This window comes from Pelodiscus sinensis, chromosome 2, assembly GCF_049634645.1.
Source record: "Pelodiscus sinensis isolate JC-2024 chromosome 2, ASM4963464v1, whole genome shotgun sequence".
NCBI classification, from domain to species: Eukaryota; Metazoa; Chordata; order Testudines; family Trionychidae; genus Pelodiscus; species Pelodiscus sinensis.
In genome coordinates, this window is record NC_134712.1 from 121193312 (window position 1) to 121214213 (window position 20902).

Genomic DNA, 20902 nt, shown 5'->3' on the forward strand with positions numbered 1-20902 from the left:
CCTTGGTTATCCACCATGAGGGTACGTCTGCACAGCTATGATAAAGCCAAAATAAGCTACACAGTTTGAGCAACAACAATTGTGTAGCTTACGTTGAAATATCTTATTTTGGCTTTTGGCACTGTCTACACAGCAGGAAGTCTAAGGTAGAGCACTTTTCTTTCAACTTCTTTTATTCCTCATAAAATGACGGTTACAGGAGTCAGAGTAAGAAGTCCTACAGCTTGACATTATTTTGACATTATGTCAAAATTACTGCTTATAGTGTAGATGAGGACTATGTAATTTCAGAAGAACTTCATTTATTCCAAAATAACTCTGCTATGTACATGTACCCTAAGAGACCCTTTCACAGTAACTGCTTTTAAAATACAACCCCTCATCCTGAAATGTGATTTGTGACTACCCACAAATCTCATGTGAATTTGTTGTAAAACTATAAATTAACCAAAAGGCACTTTGTGACAAAGAATCTGAGGTTTGGGTTTTTGAAGGTATGATATCATGTGACTTTCCCAATTCAGATCATATTGTAGACCTGATCTTTCTTTATTATCATTTACCAGTCTACCAATTTTTGCATTAGCTGTAAGTTTTACCAGTAAAGGGTTTTATGTTATCTTCTAGATTGTTGATAAATATATTGAATAGCAGCAGACCAAGAATAGATCTCTGTGGGACTCTGCTAGGAATTCCCAAATTAGGAAATGATTTCATGTGTATAAGTGCTTATTGAGTCTGATTACTTAGTTGTAAACATGTTGAATGAGCTGACTTTGTACAGTGCTAATTTCTTCATCAAAATGTCATGCACTCTTAAGTCAATTCCTCACTTAAGACCAAGGACTAGTTTCACATCAGGATTTTGCCTAAATGCCAGACAAGTTCCCATTCAGCTACCTAGGTGAGAGGATTATTCTAGGAGGGGTGGGTGAGATTTTGTGGCCTGCACTGTGCAGGGGGTCAGACTAGATGATCATAATGGTCCCTTCTGACCTTAAAGTCTATGGCTGTGTCTACACTGGCATGAATTTCCGGAACTGCTTAAAACGGAAGTCTGTGGCCAATATAGACACGCTTTTCTGGAAAAGAGCCCCAATCGCCATTTTCGCGATCGGGGCTTTTTTCCGGAAAAGACTACTGGTCTGTCTACACTGGCCCTTTTCCAGAACAGTGTTCTGGAATAAGGACTTATGCCCGAGCAGGAGCAGAATAGTTTTTCCGGAATAACGGCTGATTTTGTACAGTAGAGCATCATTGCTATTCGGGAAATTCAAGGGCCAGTGTAGACAGCTCGCAGCTTATTCCGGAAAAGTGGCTGATTTTCCGGAATAAGTGGCCCAGTGTAGACACAGCCTATGAGTCTATGAGTCTTTGAACCTTGGAGGTGCCCAAACTCATTCAGCACCGTAAAAATATTATTTTAAATATTATTATTTTAAAGGGACTGTTGCCTTTTTAAAACAAAACTAACCTCCAATAAAATTATAACTTTTATTTCATAAGATCTAGTTTCCACAAAAAAAACACATTGAATGGAATTAATTATGCCACAATCCATTTTTTTCCCCAGTATAAGTGTCTAGCTAACAAGCCTATAGTTACCCAGTTCATCCACTTTACAATTATTAATACTGGAACAACAGTTTTTTTCCCCAGTCCTCTGGAATTTCCCCACTGTTCATGGATCCTCAAATACAGGTATTGAATTTTGATCCTCAAAGACACATTCGTATTGCATTTTCTTCCTAAAGAATTTCAAATCATGAGTTTGGAAATTGTTCCTCAAAAAGGTCGTAAGAGAATCTTAAGAGGACAGATAGGTTTTTGATACATACCAGAATTGTCCTGTCCATCAGATGTTTTGTGGCAATGCCCCCAGAATCTATGTTTTGGTTGGGCCACACAGAGCTCATGGCAGTCTGGGTGACTAGCGGGGGGCCTGGCGCTGGCAGAAGGAGTCAGGCTTATACTTTCACTCACCGGCAGCAGTAGGAAGTGGAGTGACCCAGCTCAGCTCACTCTGTTCCCCCAGCTCCTAGACATGCCACGGGGCTTATGGAGGTGGAGAAGGGATGGAATCACCCCTCCCCCAGCAATGCCTGGAAATAGGAAATGGAGTAACGTGGTTGGAAGCCGGCAGAGCGGAACAGGCAGATGTTGGGTCACTTTGCTTCCTGCCACCACCAGTGTGTGTACAGGTAGGTCTAATCCCTACTGCAGGTGCTAGGTCCCACACTAATCCTCTGGCTACATCACTTGGGGGAAGGGACTTAGGGAAAGAGAAAGAGTGGTATAGGGCAGGAGTGGAAGAGGGGCAAGGGCAGGAAGAGATGGCTGGGAGGGAGCCTGAGGCAGAGAAAGGGTTGTCCTGGGCCACACACTTCCCCTAGGGGTGACTCTGTATGTACTATTAGGTTTTTTTTCCCCAAAATATTTTTTAAAATATTTACTATACTACGTAATTGATAGTGCCTATAGGTCACTACTCTCATAAAATCTCTCAGTTGATGATTGAATACTGCAAAAAGTGCTCATGCTTTTCCATTTGAATTCAATTTTTGTAGGTGGTGGACTCATTTTATTTGCATTTCACAAAGACTCAGCTAAGTGCGATTTGTTCATACAGAGGATGTTCCTTGTATAAATACCTGTATTCTCAAGTGAACAAGGATATTTATGCATACATTTCACCTAAATTAGTCACAATTTACAATGAATTACTTTCCTCTTTAAAAAGTTTCACTCCTCAAAACCACAGGGATCTGATTCCTATCATTCTCAGAAGAGATTCCTCACACACCAACCCAACCCACCCAGAGACAGACTGAGGCAGCTTGTTATTAATACAGCCAGTAGAGCAGAAGGGCAATGGCAATATGTATGCGAGATGGGGTAGAAAGATAACAAGTATTTATGGAGTGGGAAATGACTATGCAAATGGCAGGTGGGATAGAGGACTATTTTATACATGGAATACTACATGTACCACTGAATAAGTTAGGAAATTTGAGTAGGAAATTATGTCACAAAACTCTTCCACACTCTGCTTAGAAGGATTTACATAGTTCTCAGGGTGGTGTTGGTCATACAGGCAATGTCTACACTACGGAAAAGATTGAAGCTGCTGCAGTCGATCTTCCGGGGTTTGAATTAGCAGGTATAGTGAAAACACACTAAACCATCTTGTTAGTCTGTAAAGTGCTACATAGTCCTGTATTTTAATTCTTACTGAGAGGGTGCTCCCATCGATGCCAGTAATCCTGCTCCTAGGAGCAGTAAGGAAGTCAAATAGAGAATGCCTCTTCGACTTCCTACACTGTGGACAGCGCCAAAATTCAATTTAAGATACTTTAACTCAAGCTACACAATTAATGTAGCTGGAGATGCATATCTTAATTTTAACTTATCTTCTATGTAGACCTAGCCACAGGAGTGATGCACGTAAACTGAGAAGTGAAAATAACCTTGAGCAAGAATTGTTTTCATGGAAATGTGCTAGTTACCTGTCTGCCATAGTCATTTTTCTTAGGAAACTTAATATAGATCCTCTAAGTCAGAAGTTCACAAACTGTGGTCCATGGTCAACCAGTGGTTCATGAGCTCCAGTCACGTGGTCCATGGATCATATAATCAAAGAACACTGAAACTGGAAGGAACCTGAGAGATCATCAAGTCCAGTCCCTTGCCCTCACAGCAGGACCAAGCACTAACTAGATCATCCCTGCATGATGATGTCTATCCAATCTGCTCTTAAATATCTCCAGTGATAGAGATTCCACAACCTGCCTAGATATTTTATTCCAATGTTTAACGACCCTGTGGTTGGAAGTTTTTCCTAATGTCCAATCTAAACCTCCTTTGCTGCAATTTAAGCCCATTGTTTTTCGCCCTATCATCAGAAGCCAAAGAGAACAATTTTTCTCCCTGCTCCTTGTAACACCTTTTTAGATACTTGAAAACTGCTATCATGTCCCCTTACAGTGTTCTATTTTCTAAACTAAACAAGCCCAAATCTTTCAGTCTTCCCTCATAGGTCATGTTTTCTAGATCTTTAATTATTTGTATTGTTCTTCTCTGGACCTTCTCCAATTTCTCCAACTCTTACTTGAAATGTGGTGCCCAGAACAGGACACAATACTCCAACTGGGGCCTAATTAGCCTGAGTAAAGCCGAAGAATGACTTCTGATGTCTTGCTCCCAACACTCTTGTTAATGCATCCCAGAATCGTGTTTGCTTTTTTTGCAACAGTGTCACACTGTTGACTCATATTTAGCTTGTGGTCCACTACGACCCCTAGCTCCCTTTCAGCAGTACTGCTTCCTAGACAATCTTGTCCTGTTTTGTATGTGTGAAACTGATGGTTCCTTATTAAGTGGAGTACTTTGCATTTGTCCTTATTAAACTGTATCCTGTTTACCTCAGACCATTTCTCTAGTTTGTCAGATCATTTTGAATTTTGACCCTATTTTCCAAAACTCATGCAACTCCTCTCAGGTTGGTATCCTCTACAAACTTAATAAGCATACTCTGTATACCATTATCTAAATTGTTGATGAAGTTATTGAACAGAACTGGTCCCAAAACAGACCCCTGTTGTAGCCCACTTGTTATGCCCTTCTAGCAAGATTGTGATCTGTTAATAACTACTCTCTGAGAATGATTATCCAGCCAGTTATGCAACAACCTTAGAATATGTCTACACTATAGTATTATTTCAAAATAGTCTATTTCGAAATAACGCGTCTACACACAAAATGCATTTCGAAATAGCATTTTGCTATTTTGAAATAGCACATCCACACTGAGTGGACTTCCCCACTGGGGGCTTGTGCCTCATTCCTCCCTCATGTCTTTCCACTTACCCCTCCATAACTCCCCTTCCTGATGTCAAATAAAATACATGTATTTTCATGAACACAAACTCTCTTTATTTAACAAAACTGCGGGGGGGGGGAGTGAAAACTGGAATGAAACTCTGGTGAAACTGGGGAAAGGAGGCGGGAGAGGGGAGAAGAGAGGATGGGAGAGGAGAGGGGGAACCTGGGAGGAGGGAGCTGGAAGGGGGAAGCAAGGGGAGGAAGGGGGAGGAGAAGCTCAGGGCTCAGGGTTGTGGGTCTCACCGGACCAACTTAATTGTCATGCAAACCTGCTCCTGGGTTCACCTGTGGCCTTTGGTAGCCAGGCTGGCAGCTATCTTGCCATAAATGGCTGCGTTCCTCTGTCTAGTGCAGAGATCATGGATGCTGGGTGTGACGGACCCGGCGGGGTCCGCACTAGAGGAGGGAGCGGGACTCCCCCCCCCCTCGGGAGAAACCGCGCGCCGCAAACGGCGCGCCGACCGGCATCGCAGCCCCGGAGTTGGGGCTGCGGCAAGCCCAACCCAGGGCACCCCGCCGGGAGCGGGGGAGGGGGCGGGCCGCGCGGAAGCAGCCAGCCCGCCCGCCTCGGCTGGCGGCATTAAACGGGGCACGAACCCACGCTGGGGAAAGGGCGGGGGCGGCGGCGGCACACGGACAGGGCGGAACGCCCGGACGTCACTCCCCGGCGCCCATAAAGATGGCGGCCGGGCAGACGGAAGGGGGGGCAGGAGCGAGGAGGCAGCGACCCTGGCTTCCAGGGGCGCCAAGGGCTCGGCCCCCGGGGCGACCAAGAAGGAAGGAGTCAGCAGCTGGCGACTCGCGCTGGGACGCACCCGGAGACTTCGGCGCGGTGAGTGCACCCCAATCAGCCCCATCGCCGGGGCGGACAAGCAGGGAGTGGAAGGAGCCCGAGGCAGGGCCCTTTTGGCGCCCGTGGGCGGAGGAGTCGGGGGCTGCCGCCCCATCCGCCGTGGAGGGCGACGCGTAGACGCCAACTCCACTTAGGGCCTCGGGCTGGGACCCGGTGGTGAGGGCGGGCCTGGGTCCCCCACTCCCCCACCCTTCCTACGACCCTCAAGAGCCGGAAGCAAGGTGGAAGGTGCCCGCCGCAGAAGCTGGCCCGGGTCAGGTCCCCAACCCCCACCCCCTAAGACACCATGGACAACCCCCCCCTTCCGGCTGAAGGAGGGGGCCTGAACTCGGGGTTCGCCGAACCCTCTCGGCCATCCCGGGTCGAGAGGTGATCGCACCCCTTTCCTGGGCGGCCCGGTCAACAAGCCCAGGGGGCCGGGGACAAGGACAATAAAGGAGGCGGTGGGTCCGCGGAGCCCCGCCCCTGGCTCTACGCTGAGTCAAAAAGAGGGGGCGCGAGGTGCTCGCACCCGTAAATCCGTCACACTGGTGGAGAATGTGGGCACCTGTTAACTAATATCCCCCACAGATGAACGAGGTCGGGAGCATCGAGCTATCCCAGATTCAGAAGACGCGGGGGAACCGGAAGAAGCGATGGAACCCCGCCAATTCCTGGAGTGGTTCGAAGGGAACCAACGATTGCAGAACCAGGCTCAGCAGGAACAACAGACTCAGTTGATCCAACAGCTGACAAGCCAGTTCCAAGAGCACCAGCGGCAACTAGTTCAGGAACTCGCCACTCAGCAAAACCAGTGGCGACAAACCGTAGAAAGAAGATGGGGGGCAACGGGGGGAGGACCCAATGGGGCGGGAGAAGGACCCAACCTACCCCTGCGGCTCAGCAAGTTGGGCCCGCAGGATGACCCCGAAGCCTTCCTCACAACTTTTGAACGAGTGGCAACAGCGGCCCGCTGGCCGCCGGAACAATGGGCCACCCTGCTGGCCCCCTACTTGAGCGGGCCCGCCCAACTGGCCTACCGCAGCCTAGCGGTCACCGATGCCTTGAACTACTACAAGGTCCGAGAGGCAATATTGGACCAGCTGGGACACTCACCGGAGACCTGCCAGCAGCGGTTCCGGCAGGAGGGGTTCAAGGCGGGAGACAGACCGCGGGCAGTGGCCCAGCGCCTGCGGGAATGGGCCAATCGGTGGCTGGAGCCCGAACAGAAGACGGGCCTACAAGTCACCGAGATGATTGTAATGGAACAATTCATACACATCTTACCCCGAGAAGGGCAGCGATGGGTCCGGAGGAACCGACCCACAACCCTACAGGAGGCAGTGAACCTAATGGAGGCACACCTCCTCGCGGAGCAAGAGGAGGGAGGCGTCAGACGAGAGGCGTTACCCGGCACGAAGGTAGGGGGGCCCCGGATCGGGGGGAAGCCCATAGGGAAGGAACCGGCCCCGGAGCCACGCCGTGCGCGGGACAATATCCCCCGCCTAGCCCCAGTGTGGTCGCACCCGCCCCCAGAGAGAACTAGCGGGGAGGAACCGCCGGAGAAGGTGCCGAGAGAGGCCCGGGCCGGGACCCGCGGCCCCTGCTTTCAGTGCGGACAGATGGGCCACTTTAAGCGAGAATGCACCTTAATGGACTGTACGCTGAACCAAGGGGAGGGAGCCAGCCCGGCAGGGGACCAGGCCGACGAGGGAAACCGAGTCGTGCGAGACATGATGGTGGAAGGGCAGCCGGTCAGAGCCCTGGTGGACTCTGGGTCATCGGTAACGCTCGTCCGGGCTGACCTCATCCCCCCCCGGCGGCCGGAAGGGGAGCCCGTCTGGATGAGATGTGTCCACGGGGACACCCGCGCCTACCCCACCGTCCAGGTCCACCTGAGCGGGGGCGGGCAGGACCGGCTGTGGCGGGTGGGGAAGGCCCAGACCTTGCCATACCCCCTCCTCATAGGACGAGACTGGCCCGGGTTTGGAGCCTTGCTTCAGGGCCCGGTTGCCCCCACGGGACGAGGGGGAGCCACGGAACCCCGGGGGTTGTGCCGCGACGAGGAACTCCGCGGCAAGGCCGCCTGCTTGGAGATAGAGGCAGCCCCAGACTTCATGACGGAGCAGAGGATGGACCCCACCCTACAGAATGCCTGGGACCAAGCCGGGGTGCCGGAGGATCCGGAGCAAGGCCCGGAGGGGCCGCTGCAAGGACCCCGATTCCAGGTATGGGAGGACCGCTTATACCGGGTTTCAGAGGGAAAAAGGGGGGAAATGCAAAAACAGCTGGTAGTTCCCACCCGATTCCGCCGGGAAGTACTGGAACTGGGGCATGCGAACCCCTGGGCGGGCCACCTCAGACGTGAGAAAACGTTAGAACGGGTCTTACAGCGATTCTACTGGCCGGGGGTCTTTCGGGCGGTGCAGGATTTTTGTGCATCGTGCCCCGAGTGCCAGAGGACGGCCCCCGCGCGGGTGCCGAAGGCCCCCCTGGTGCCCCTCCCCGTAGTAGGGACTCCGTTCGAGCGGGTGGCCATGGACTTGGTGGGACCCTTGGAGCCATCAGGGAGGGGGCACCGTTTTATTATGGTAGTAATAGACTACGCCACCCGATACCCGGAGGCAGTCCCACTGAGAAATACAAAGGCCCCGACCCTGGCCCGGGAACTCTTGCGGATTTTTTCCCGAGTGGGGCTGCCACAGGCGATCCTCACGGATCAAGGACCCAATGTCACCTCCCGGCTGATGAAAGAGCTGTGCGCACTCCTGAAGATCAAACGACTGCAAACATCAGTCTACCACCCGCAGACGGATGGTTTAGTAGAGCGTTTTAACCAGACGCTCAAAGGTATGCTGCGGCGGTTCGCGCAAGAAGACCCTCGGGGCTGGGACCTGATGCTCCCGAGCCTCCTATTTGCGGTGCGGGAGGTCCCCCAGGCGTCGACCGGCTTCTCTCCGTTCGAGTTGCTATACGGCCGGCGACCCCGTGGGATCCTCGATCTCTTGAGGGAGGGCTGGGAGCAACCGACGGGGTCAGGGCGGGGGACGGTCCATTACATCACCCAACTGAGGGAGAAGTTAAGCCGGCTGGGCGAATACGCCCGGTTAAACCTCGAGAACAGCCAGAGGCGCCAAGTAAAATATTACGATGCCCACGCCCGCCAGCGGGTTTTCCACCCGGGGGACCGAGTCATGCTGCTCCTCCCCACGACAGAATCCAAACTACTAGCGCAGTGGCAGGGACCCTTCGAAGTGGTTAAGAGAGTGGGGGAGGTGGATTATGAAGTGCGACTAACCGGCCGCAGGCAAGGAACGCAGCTCTTCCACGTCAACCTGCTAAAGAAATGGATACCCCGAGAGGCCCTGCTAATCGCACCACCCTCCGAAGGAGAGGACCTGGGGCCCTGGGGGGGGGGGCAGGAAGGCGGAAAGACCGAGCTCTCGTGGGATCCGGAGCTGACACCTCCCCAACAGGGACAGCTGAAAGAAATGCTCCGGGGACACCAAGCGACCCTGACGACCAGGCCGGGCTGTACGATGCTGGGGCTACACCGGATTATAACCGAAGAAGGCCGGACGGTGCGGGAGCCCATACGCCCTCTACCCCGAAAAATGTGGGATACGGTCAAACAGGAGCTGCAGCAGATGCGACAGTGGGGGGTGATCGAGGAATCGACCAGCGAATGGCGCAGCCCAATCGTCTTGGTCCCCAAACCCGTCGGCGCCACCCGATTCTGTATAGACTTCAGAAAGGTAAACTCCGTGTCCCGGTTCGACGCTTACCCGATGCCGAGGGTGGACGAACTGTTGGAGCGACTCGGGCAGGCGGCCTACATAACAACCCTAGATTTGTCAAAGGGCTACTGGCAGATCCCCCTGGACCCCGCGGCACGGGAAAAGACAGCCTTCTCGACACCATTCGGATTGTTCCAGTTTCGGACCATGCCTTTCGGTCTCCACGGGGCGGCAGCGACATTCCAAAGGGTGATGGACCGGGTACTAACACCCCACCAGGAGTACGCTGCCGCATACATCGACGACATTGTCATCTATAGTCCCACATGGGGAGAACACTTAAAGCACGTCGATGCTGTACTGACAGCCCTGGGTAAGGCGGGCCTCACGGCCAACCCCCGTAAATGCCACTTCGCCCAACGGGAGGTTTCTTACCTGGGGTATGCAGTAGGACGGGGGAAGTTGAAACCAATTTACAGCAAGGTTCAAGCCCTGAAAGACTACCCCATCCCAACAACCAAAAAACAGATCCGCCAGTTCCTGGGACTGGCCGGGTACTATCGGCGATTTGTGCCCCAATTCGCCTCGCTGACAGCCCCATTAACGGAGCTGATAAGGAATACAGAACCGACCAGGGTGAGGTGGAACCCACAGGCAGAGCTCGCTTTTCGGGCCTTAAAAGACAAACTAGCCTCCGCCCCAGTGCTGAGGCAGCCAAACTTTGACAAACCATTTATCCTTTATACAGATGCCTCGGAGGTGGGACTCGGGGCGGTACTAGCCCAAGAGGAACAAGGCGCGGACCAGCCGGTCCTCTACCTCAGTCGAAAACTGCTGCCACGAGAGAGGGCATACGCCACGATAGAGAAAGAGGCACTTGCGGTGAAATGGGCGATTGACACTTTACGGTATTATTTGTGGGGGAATAAATTTAAGTTGGTGACTGATCACGCACCCTTGGTTTGGTTGAACTCTATGAAAGAGACGAACGCCCGTATAATGCGGTGGTACCTGGCCTTGCAGCCGTACTGTTTTGAGGTGGTGCATCGGCCGGGGGCGACCCACCAGAACGCAGACTTTTTCTCCCGAATCGGGGAACAGTCTCCACCCGGGGCGCGCCTCTCCAAGGGGGGGAGGTGTGTGACGGACCCGGCGGGGTCCGCACTAGAGGAGGGAGCGGGACTCCCCCCCCCTCGGGAGAAACCGCGCGCCGCAAACGGCGCGCCGACCGGCATCGCAGCCCCGGAGTTGGGGCCGCGGCAAGCCCAACCCAGGGCACCCCGCCGGGAGCGGGGGAGGGGGCGGGCCGCGCGGAAGCAGCCAGCCCGCCCGCCTCGGCTGGCGGCATTAAACGGGGCACGAACCCACGCTGGGGAAAGGGCGGGGGCGGCGGCGGCGCACGGACAGGGCGGAACGCCCGGACGTCACTCCCCGGCGCCCATAAAGATGGCGGCCGGGCAGACGGAAGGGGGGGCAGGAGCGAGGAGGCAGCGACCCTGGCTTCCAGGGGCGCCAAGGGCTCGGCTCCCGGGGCGACCAAGAAGGAAGGAGTCAGCAGCTGGCGACTCGCGCTGGGACGCACCCGGAGACTTCGGCGCGGTGAGTGCACCCCAATCAGCCCCATCGCCGGGGCGGACAAGCAGGGAGTGGAAGGAGCCCGAGGCAGGGCCCTTTTGGTGCCCGTGGGCGGAGGAGTCGGGGGCTGCCGCCCCATCCGCCGTGGAGGGCGACGCGTAGACTCCAACTCCACTTAGGGCCTCGGGCTGGGACCCGGTGGTGAGGGCGGGCCCGGGTCCCCCACTCCCCCACCCTTCCTACGACCCTCAAGAGCCGGAAGCAAGGCGGAAGGTGCCCGCCGCAGAAGCTGGCCCGGGTCAGGTCCCCAACCCCCACCCCCTAAGACACCACGGACAACCCCCCCCTTCCGGCTGAAGGAGGGGGCCTGAACTCGGGGTTCGCCGAACCCTCTCGGCCATCCCGGGTCGAGAGGTGATCGCACCCCTTTCCTGGGCGGTCCGGTCAACAAGCCCAGGGGGCCGGGGACAAGGACAATAAAGGAGGCGGTGGGTCCGCGGAGCCCCGCCCCTGGCTCTACGCTGAGTCAAAAAGAGGGGGCGCGAGGTGCTCGCACCCGTAAATCCGTCACACTGGGGGCATCCCCCACAAACCTGAATAAGGTCCATGATCTCCACCCTGGACCAGGAAGGTGCCCACCTTCTTCGGGCCCTGGCAGGCTCTTGGGAGCTGGCAGACTGCTCCTGGGGAGTGGGGAAGGGCTGGCTTCCAGTGGCTTGCTGGCTCATGTTTTGGGGCCACTGGGTTGGGGCAGTGACTGCTGGCTCTGGGCTGGCAGGCTTGGAGCTGGCACAGGCACTGTGGCCAGGTTTAAGGGCTCCGGGGAGCGGAGGGGAGGAGAGAAGTGTTCTTGGTTGAGGCTGAAGTGGCCACCAGGGAACCCTGGGAAGGCTGGAGGTCCCCTATTTCGAAATAAGTGTCTACACAGTACTTATTTCTAAATAGATATTTCAAATCTGGCATTATTCCTCGCAGAATGAGGTTTACCAAATTTGAAATAAGTGCTCCACTATTTTGAATTTATTTCAAAATTGTGATTTGGCTGGGTAGACGCTAAGAAAGTTATTTTAAAATAAGTGCTGTTATTTCGAAATAACTTTGCTGTGTAGACATACCCTTAGATATACCCTATTGTGCCCCAAGTAGGTTGTATTTCCCTAGTTTATTGATAAGGATATTGTGCAAGACCATGGCAAATGCCTTACTAAAATCTAGGTATAACATGTCTTCCACATCTCCCTTATCCACAAGACTCATTATCCTATCAAAGAAAGTTATCAGATTGGTTACTTATCACCTTATTATCTTCCAGATGTTTGCAGATGGATTCCTTAATTACTTGCTCCATTATCTTCCCTGACACAGAAGTTAAACTGATTGGTTTGTAGTTTCCTAGGTTGTTCTTATTTCCCTTTTTTAGAGATGGGCACTATATTTGCCCTTTTCCAGCTTTTGGAATCTCTCCTGACTTTCATGATTTTTCAAAGATGATAGCTAAAGTTTCAGATACCTCCTCTATAAGCTTCTTGAGTATTCTAGGATGCATTTGATCAGGCCCTGGTGATTTGCAGACATCTAACTTTTCTAAGTAATTTTTAACTTGTTCATAGAAGGATAGTTCCCTCTAAGGTACACACCTGGGTGCCTGCACTCAAAGGAATGAAGCGATGCCCACCTTATTAGTGGAGATGCATAGGCATTGCTCCACTAATTAGGTGCCCAGATCATGAAGAAGATGCACATATAAGATGAACTGGTGACCTTGGGAGAGAATAGGAGAGTAGGTGAGAGGGTAAAGTGGATTGGGGGGGCATGGGAAATAGCAGGTTGGGAGGGGGTGAGAAGATGAAGTATGGGGAATTTGGGATGTGTAGAGACATGATTGCCAGAGAGAGGCAATATTCCCCAGCTCCAGGTCTATGGCTGCCAGAGAGGCCCTGCCTCGCCTTCCCAGTCTCAGCTTGGGGGCAACCAAGGGATGGAGAGATCCTCCTTTCCCAGCCCCACCTTGGTAACTGCTGGGGAGGGGAGAAGGGACAGCTCTCTCTAAAACTACTGATGAAATTTAATTGAAATCACTTGTCCAGACTACTGATTTATGTTATGGTTGAGGAGAGGTATAGAAACCATCAAGGCAGATCTTTAGCTGGTATAATTCTGGCTTTTCAGAGTAGTCCCATTGACTCTTAAGTAGCAAGCAGTTCAAGATTTGGTGGGAGTGCTGCTAGGTATTTCATAGAATAAAGATCTTATTTGCAAGCTCTTTGAAGCAGGGATCTATGCAAACTCCAAGTCATGTATTAATGTGCTCCAGGGCTTATAAAAACTGAATTCCACTGTAAGTTTTTGAGTACCGATATTAAAATATGAGTTCTGTGCTTTTAATTATAGAACCAATACCTTAATTAATAAGGTTTTTTTTTTATACAAGTGCTTTAAAATAGTTGGAAAGATCATTAAGTGGTCTCCTGAGACCCTCAGTAATTTTCAAGTGGTCCATAAAAAAAGAAGACTGAGAACCTAATTAATAATAAATATAAGTTCTCCTGGACATACATTTTTGTGGCACTTTTGGGTAGCAGACAACATTTGGAACCCTAGGACAACAATGCTCCCTCTGTATTCTCATCTTATAACAACTGCCAGCCCTTTCTGAATTATAAGATAATTCTCGCTATTTCAAAATAAAGAAAAAAAGGAACTAATAAAATTCTCCAGTCACCTCCAGGAAACAAACCAAAAAAAATGTATATTTTTGGTATGTGGAAAAATTAGAGATCTGAGAACGTGAATTCAAAAGCTGAAAAATCAGATTAATTTTCCTTTTGTAATTCAAACATACTTTGGACTATATCTATTATTACTGAGCTGCAACTATACTAGACATTCATGATAACTGTGCTTAGATGAGCAGCAAACTAAAATGGTGAGCTACATGAAGCAACACTCCAAGTTGTTCTCTTTTTAAAAATAATCAATAGTTGTTACTATTTAGCATTTGTATTGTTGTAGTGACTGCAGAGGAAACCCAAGGTAAGGACATCATTGTTTTAGAAACTGTACATGCACGTGCGAAGAAACAATCCCTACACCAAAGGAATTGTAATCTAATAGCCAATATAGTTTTAAAGAGTGGAGAAAAGAAAATATTCAATGTTTTATTCTCATTGTAGTACCTAGAATGATGACTAAGGCACATGATATATATTAGATAGGGGCTACCACAATACAAAAGCTATTATTACTACTACTACTTTAAGGAAAATCATTTGCAAACTGAAACATACTAATCTTATTCCTGGAAAATCATGTATGCCACCAGCAAACAGGCAAGAGCAGAATTGCTGTAGACTTAAATAACACTAACACAGCACTAATAAGGTGTTCTTGATTTTGGTTCCATTTCAAGTTAAAACATATAAGTTAAGTGGCAAAAGGAATGTGTGTTACAATACACACTAGGCTACTGAACTGATGAAGTGCAATTATGCCATGATGCTCCATTTTGCAAAGGTGAACCTATGGGAATACTTGAAAATGACAGTCTTTGTGTGACTGTACACGGTCTAATGCTTCCCTGTGTTCAGCTGACTGACTCTAGAATGATCACATTATGTAGGTCAGGGAAATATGCCATGGATGATTAAGTAGTAATATGATCATCATCATGGAGTACACTTTATTCACATCCATAATTAATAAAGTCAAAGAAGGAAGTAAAGAAACGTTTGTGTATTAAGATGCATGAAAATGGTATCTTCCAGGAATGTGGATGGTTTGCATGATTAATTTCTGATCATCAATAGCTTAAGTTTATATTTTATTTAATTGGATGGGAATACTGGGTAATGGATTGTCCATAGTTAAAGTGCCCTCTAATATCAGCCTCAATTTTGAGTATCACAAAGTAGTCAGAGACGCTCACAGTTATTACCTTACTGTTCTTTCTTCCTGAAACTCTTCTAGGGTGTAAAGGTTACATTTCAAAAGTGACTTGCTAACAAAGCCTGGTTGTACCATTTTTTTCTATCTTGTTTTTCTGACTTTAAAAAGCTACTATAGTATCTGGAAATCACTGAAAAATACAAGCGATTTGACTTTCCCTCATAGGATAGCAGTGTTTCTCTTGATACCTATATATTATCTTGTTTTGACAACAAATGCTATAAAAATGAAGTAGCTAGGGAGAATTCCTGATACACAATTTTGTTTAAAGGAAACCAAAGTGAATTAAGATATTTGTCTGTTTATAAAAAGTTTGCATAAATTCAAAGGTAGCTCACTGTGCAGGGATTCCAGGGAAGATCCTCTGTAGATCTTCAACTTCAAAGCCTGAAGAGAATACAGATATGACAATTTGCACCAGTTGTATGTTTTGCTTTCCCACTTTTAGTCCCCATGATGAATTCTCTACAGGAATAAATTATACAGCACTCCAGCACAGTTTGTACTGTAATCATTGTAGTAGGTTTTTTCATCCTCATTTGCTAGTTTATCCCAATTTCTACCACCCTGTGTGAGGTATGCAAAACCCAAGCGAGGTCCCAAATCTAGTTGTTTTCCATGACCTTTGGAAATACAGGAATTTCTCACAATGACAACACAGATCTATCCCAGTGATTTTAACAATCACGACTATGACAAGTGATGACAATAGGGAATAGAATTACAATAAAATTATACAATTTATTTAGCTATGCAAGTGTCTTGATGGTGTCTATTGATGAGGGCATATTTTTTTCAATTTCAAGCTGTGTTGCTAATAATTTGGATGCATGAAGTGAGTTCAAGAGGTGTAGAGGAAATGGTTCTGAGAATAAACAAGTTCCTCAAAAAAAGACTCTCTGGTTTCATATTTTAAACTAAATACATGAACCATGGCGATGGTTGCAAAAAGAATAGGAGTCTCCAGTCATTTTATGATACCAAAATTGAAATGGCCAGGCGATCTAATGCTCAAAGGCCTATAAATCAAAATGAATACAATTCAGAGTGCAATTTGCAACACTAACAACTTCATCTCTGCTCTCATTTCTTCTAGTTGTCATTTCATGCATCATGCACTGAGAAACATAGTAATGTTTAGAAAACTACTGTGTCTAGCTAGTATCCTGTTATAAGCACACCTGAATTTACCATCTCATTTTTTTTGCCAAATGAAAATCTGGGAAATATTAGTGTTTTGAGTATTCTGCATTTCACAGGTGCATTGGTGTCAATATCACTGCAAATATACTGTACAGTGGCATAGACTCATAGAATACTAGAACTGGAAGTGACCTTGAGAGGTCATCAAGCCCAAATCCCCTGCATTCATGGCAGGACCAACTACTATCTAGGTCATCTCAGATAGATGTCCATCTAACTTGCTCTTAAGTATCTCCAGTGATAAGAGATTCCACAATCTCCCTAGGCAACTTATTACGGTGCTTAACTACTCTGTCAGTAAGGGTTTTTTTTTCTTAATGTACAACCTAAACCTCCTTTGCTGAATTTTAAGAACATTGCTTCTTATCCAATTATCAGAAATTAAGGAAAATATTTTTTTTCTTTCTACTTGAAACACCCTTTTAGAAAAAAAAAGCTGTCCCTTTTTAGTCTTCTCTTTTCCAAACTAAACAAACCCAATTCTTTCAGTCTTCCCTCAGATGTCATGTTTAATAGAACTTCAGTAATTTGTATTTCTCTTTTCTGGGCTTTCTCCAATTTGTCCACATCCTTCTAGAAATGTGGTGATCAGAACAGGACAATACTACAAATGGGGCTTAATCAGTGCAGAGTAGAGCAGAATAATTACTTCTTGTGACTTGCTTACAACACTCATGTTAATGCATCCCATAATCACATTTGTTTTTCTTGCAACAGTCTCACAGTGTTAACTCATGGGTACGTCTACACTACCCCGCTAGTTCGAACTAGGGTGGTAATGTAGGCATACCGTACTTGCAAATGAAGCCCGGGATTTGAATTTCCCGGGCTTCATTTGCATAAGCCGGCCGGCGCCATTTTTAAATGCCGGCTTGTTCGAACCCCGTGCCGCGTGGCTATACGTTCCACGAGGTGTACAGATAGTGCGGAATGGCTTGCTAGTTCGAAGTATCTAGTCCGTGCCGCGTGTAGCCGCGCGGCACGGGGTTCGAACAAGCCGGCATTTAAAAATGGCGCCGGCCGGCTTATGCAAATGAAGCCCAGGAAATTCAAATCCCGGGCTTCATTTGCAAGTGTGGTATGCCTACATTACCCCGCTAGTTCGAACTAGCGGGGTAGTGTAGACGTACCCATGTTTAGCTTATGGCACACTATGATCTCTAGATCTCTTTCTGCTGCACTCCTTCCTAGATAATCATTTCCCATTCTTTATGGGTATGTCTCCACTACAGCGTTATTACAAAATATCTTATTTAGAAATAATTAATTCGAAATAACGTGTCGCCACACAAAATGCATTTTGAAATAGCATTTTGCTATTTCAAAATACCACATCCACACTGAGTGGACACTGATTGGGAGTTAAGGCCAGCTGAAACCAGGTCAGGGTTAGGGCATCAGGTAAGTAGTGTCTTCGTGTGGCTGTTGCCTGATGATATCTGAGGCCTTTGCTTAAAGGAACACCCCCCGCTCCTGAGCAACCAGTTCTCAGGTGTCCCTGCTTTCTTGCCTTCAATGTACCCTTTCCTAACCCCCCCTTCCTGATGTCAAATAAAATACATGTATTTTCAAAAATATAAACTCTCTTTATTTAACAAAACTGGGGGGGGGGATGAAACTCTGATGAGACTGGGAAAAGGAGGCAGGAGAGGGGAGAAGATGGGGTTAGAGAGGGGAGGGGGAAACTGGAAGGAGGGAGCTGGAAGGGAAAAGCAAGGGGAGGAAGGGGGAGGGGAAGCTCAGGGCTCAGGGTGGGAGTCTCACCAGGACAACTGTCTCCCAGCACGGTGGGTGTGGGGGCCTCGGCATCCCTGGGGGGATGGGGAGGAGGGTGTGGAGATTGAGGAGAAGGGTGAAGAGGTTGAGGAGGGAGAGGCGGGAGGGGGAGAAGGAGTGGGAGGAGAAGTGGGAACTGGGGAAGCAGCAGGCACTGGAGGGGCACGAGGCAGCACGGTCTGCACCAGGGTCTGCAGATGGGCAAGCAGCTCCCGCTGGAACTCCCATTCATCCTGGACCCATACCTGGATCCAATGTCACTGGTCTCAGTACCCCTGCAGTGTTGTGGTGGACCTGCTGAGCCCTCGGGTGCGGGAGGATGTCCTGAGTGGAGTGGTGTGCCCTGCACGTGAAGCTGGTGCAGCTGTGGAGAAAGAAGAGAAGTGGTCAGTTCTCCCTGGGGACACAGTGGATGAAGCCCAGCCCCACTCTGTGAGGTGAGGATGACTGTCCCCTTCACTGTCAGAGCCGCTGTGCTTGCACAGAGGCCATGGTTGGAATGTCCGGCTATCCCCGGGAGTGGGAGCTGCCCCGAGACCACACCCAGGCCCTTGTGCTGTGTATAGTGTGGCCGAGGTGGGGGAGGAGATGTTAGAGGGAGCTTGTGAAAGGAGGGCACCCTGCTGTGTCCCGCCCTGGGGTCAGGAGCATGTCGAGTCTCTTCACATACGCATGTGTCTATCAGGCCACGACCCCTGTGTTGCAAGCAGCTGGAGCCACCTGCCCAGGGGTGGCATGGCACGTGCTCGCACGTGCACAGGTTGCTGAATGATGCCTGGTAAGCAAGGGCCACGCACGCGGTCCTTAGTCTCCCTGCCCGTGCCCCCCCAGGAAGGGGACAGTGATAACACTTACATGGTGTGGCCTCCCTGGACAACCCTGCTGACTCCTCTCCTGGGACTGCTTGGGGGTCCTGCTGGCATGGTGGCTCCTCCTCTGCGCCCTGGTCAGGGCCCTCCGGTCCCGGCTCACTGCCCCCCAGGGTGGCACAGATCACACCACCCCCCAGGATGCAGTCCAGGGTGGTGAAGTAGCAACAGGTGTCTGCCCCTGCTTCAGAGCTGCCTCGAGTGGCCCTGGCATATGCCTGCTGCAGAAATTTTATCTTGAAGTGCACCTGCTCCTGGGTGCGCCTGTGGCCTTTCTTGCCCATGGTGGCAGCTATGCAGCCATAGATGGCCACATTCCTCTATCTAGTGTGGAGATCATGAACCTCAATGAGGTCCATGATCTCCGCACTAGTCCAGGAGGGCGCCCACCGTATACTGCCCCTGGCAGGCTCCTGGGTGCTGGGGGACTGGGCAGAGGGCCGCTGGCTGACTCTGGTACATGCAGTGTGGCCAGAATCTATCCCTTTAAGGGTTCCGGGGCTGGGGGAGAGGAGAAGAGTTTTCCTGATTTGGCCCAGAGTGGCCACCAGGGGAAACTGGGAAGAGCTGGAGGTCCCCTATTTTAAAATAAGCATCTACACAGCACTTATTTCGAATTAGCTATTTTGAATTTGGCATTATTACTCATAGAATGAGGTTTAACTAATATGAATTAAGCACCCCACTATTTTGATTTTATTTAAAAATAACGGTTTGCCTGTATAGATGCTATTAAAGTTAATTCGAAATAAGGGCCGTTATTTCAAATTAACTTTGCTGTGTAGACATACCGTATGGCTGCGTCTAGATTGGCAAGATTTTCTGGAAATGCTTTTAACGGAAAAGTTTTCTGTTAAAAGCATTTTCGGAACAGAGCGTCTAGATTGGCATGGACGCTTTTCCGCAAAATCACTTTTTGCGGAGAAGTGTCCGTGCCAAGCTACACACGCTTTTACGCCTGAACGGGAGCAGAATATTATTTCTGCAAGAAGCACTGATTTATTATAGTAGGAAGTCAGTGCTTTTGCGGAAATTCAAGCGGCCAGTGTAGACAGCTGGCAAGTTTTTCCAGAAAAGCGGCTGATTTTCCAGAAAAACTGGCCAGTCTAGACACAGCCCATGTGTGAAACTGATTGTTCCTTCTTAAGTGGAGTACTTTATATATGTTCTTATTGAATTTCATCCTATTTATCTCAGACCATTCCTTCAATTTGTCCAGATCACTTTGAGTTATGGCCCTATTCTCCAAAGCTCTCGCAACTATTCACATCGTGGTATCATCTGTAATATTTATAAGCATACTCTCTATACCATTATCTAAATTGTTGATGAAGATATTGAACAGAATCGATTCCAGAACTGATCCCTGTGGAACCCTACTTGTTATGCCCTTGCAGCATGACAGTGAACCATTGATAACTACTCTTTGAGGCTATGTCTACACTACCAGGTTATTTTGAAATAAGTTATTTCAAAATAGTAACTCCTGAAATAACTATTATGAAATAAGCATATTCTTCTTCACAGTAGGAGTTATTATTTCAAAATAACAAGCCCATTATTTCGAAATGACCGGCTTGGTAGTGTGGATGCTCGCCTTGATATTTTGAAATAAGGAGAGTTGGGGAAACGAAGAGTAGAAGTATTAAGGGACTTGTTCATGGTTACATGACACAGGCATAGAACTCAGGTTTATGGCTTCCAAACTCAGGCTCACTTCATTGACTCAGAAGGTTTTTGTTGAAGTGGCCTAAATTTCTATGGTGTCTATTCTCTTTCCACTATTATTTATTTATTTTTTTGAAATATTTTTACCTCGCCTCTCTATTTAAGATGTTTGAGGCGGCTTACAATTTTTTTAAATACACAGATATAGATATAGATAATGTAAAATACAGGACCCCAAACGGAGGGCATACAAACAGCTAAAACTCCTCAAAAGGAGGGACACACACACACACACACACACACACACATATATATATATATATATGCACACACAACTAAACACTAATAAAATCACAGGTAAAAAGTGTGGCTTTAGCCTGGTGCAGAAACAATGTGAACTTTGGTGCTGGGCGAAT

The 20902-nt window shown here is 49.0% G+C and overlaps 1 protein-coding gene across 1 annotated transcript in view; it reads right to left on the reverse strand.

Moving 5' to 3' along the window:
• Window positions 1-20697, reverse strand: part of LOC142827199 (uncharacterized) — a 34247-nt gene extending 13550 nt beyond the window's left edge. The window contains exons 1-2 of the mRNA XM_075921414.1: window positions 18195-20697; window positions 15309-15357 (exon numbers count right to left, since the gene is read on the reverse strand). Of these exons, the coding sequence (XP_075777529.1) occupies window positions 15351-15357; window positions 18195-19102 (915 nt within the window). The 5' untranslated portion in view covers window positions 19103-20697 and the 3' untranslated portion in view covers window positions 15309-15350. The remainder of the gene's footprint in view (window positions 1-15308; window positions 15358-18194) is intronic.
• Window positions 20698-20902: the final 205 nt, after the last annotated feature.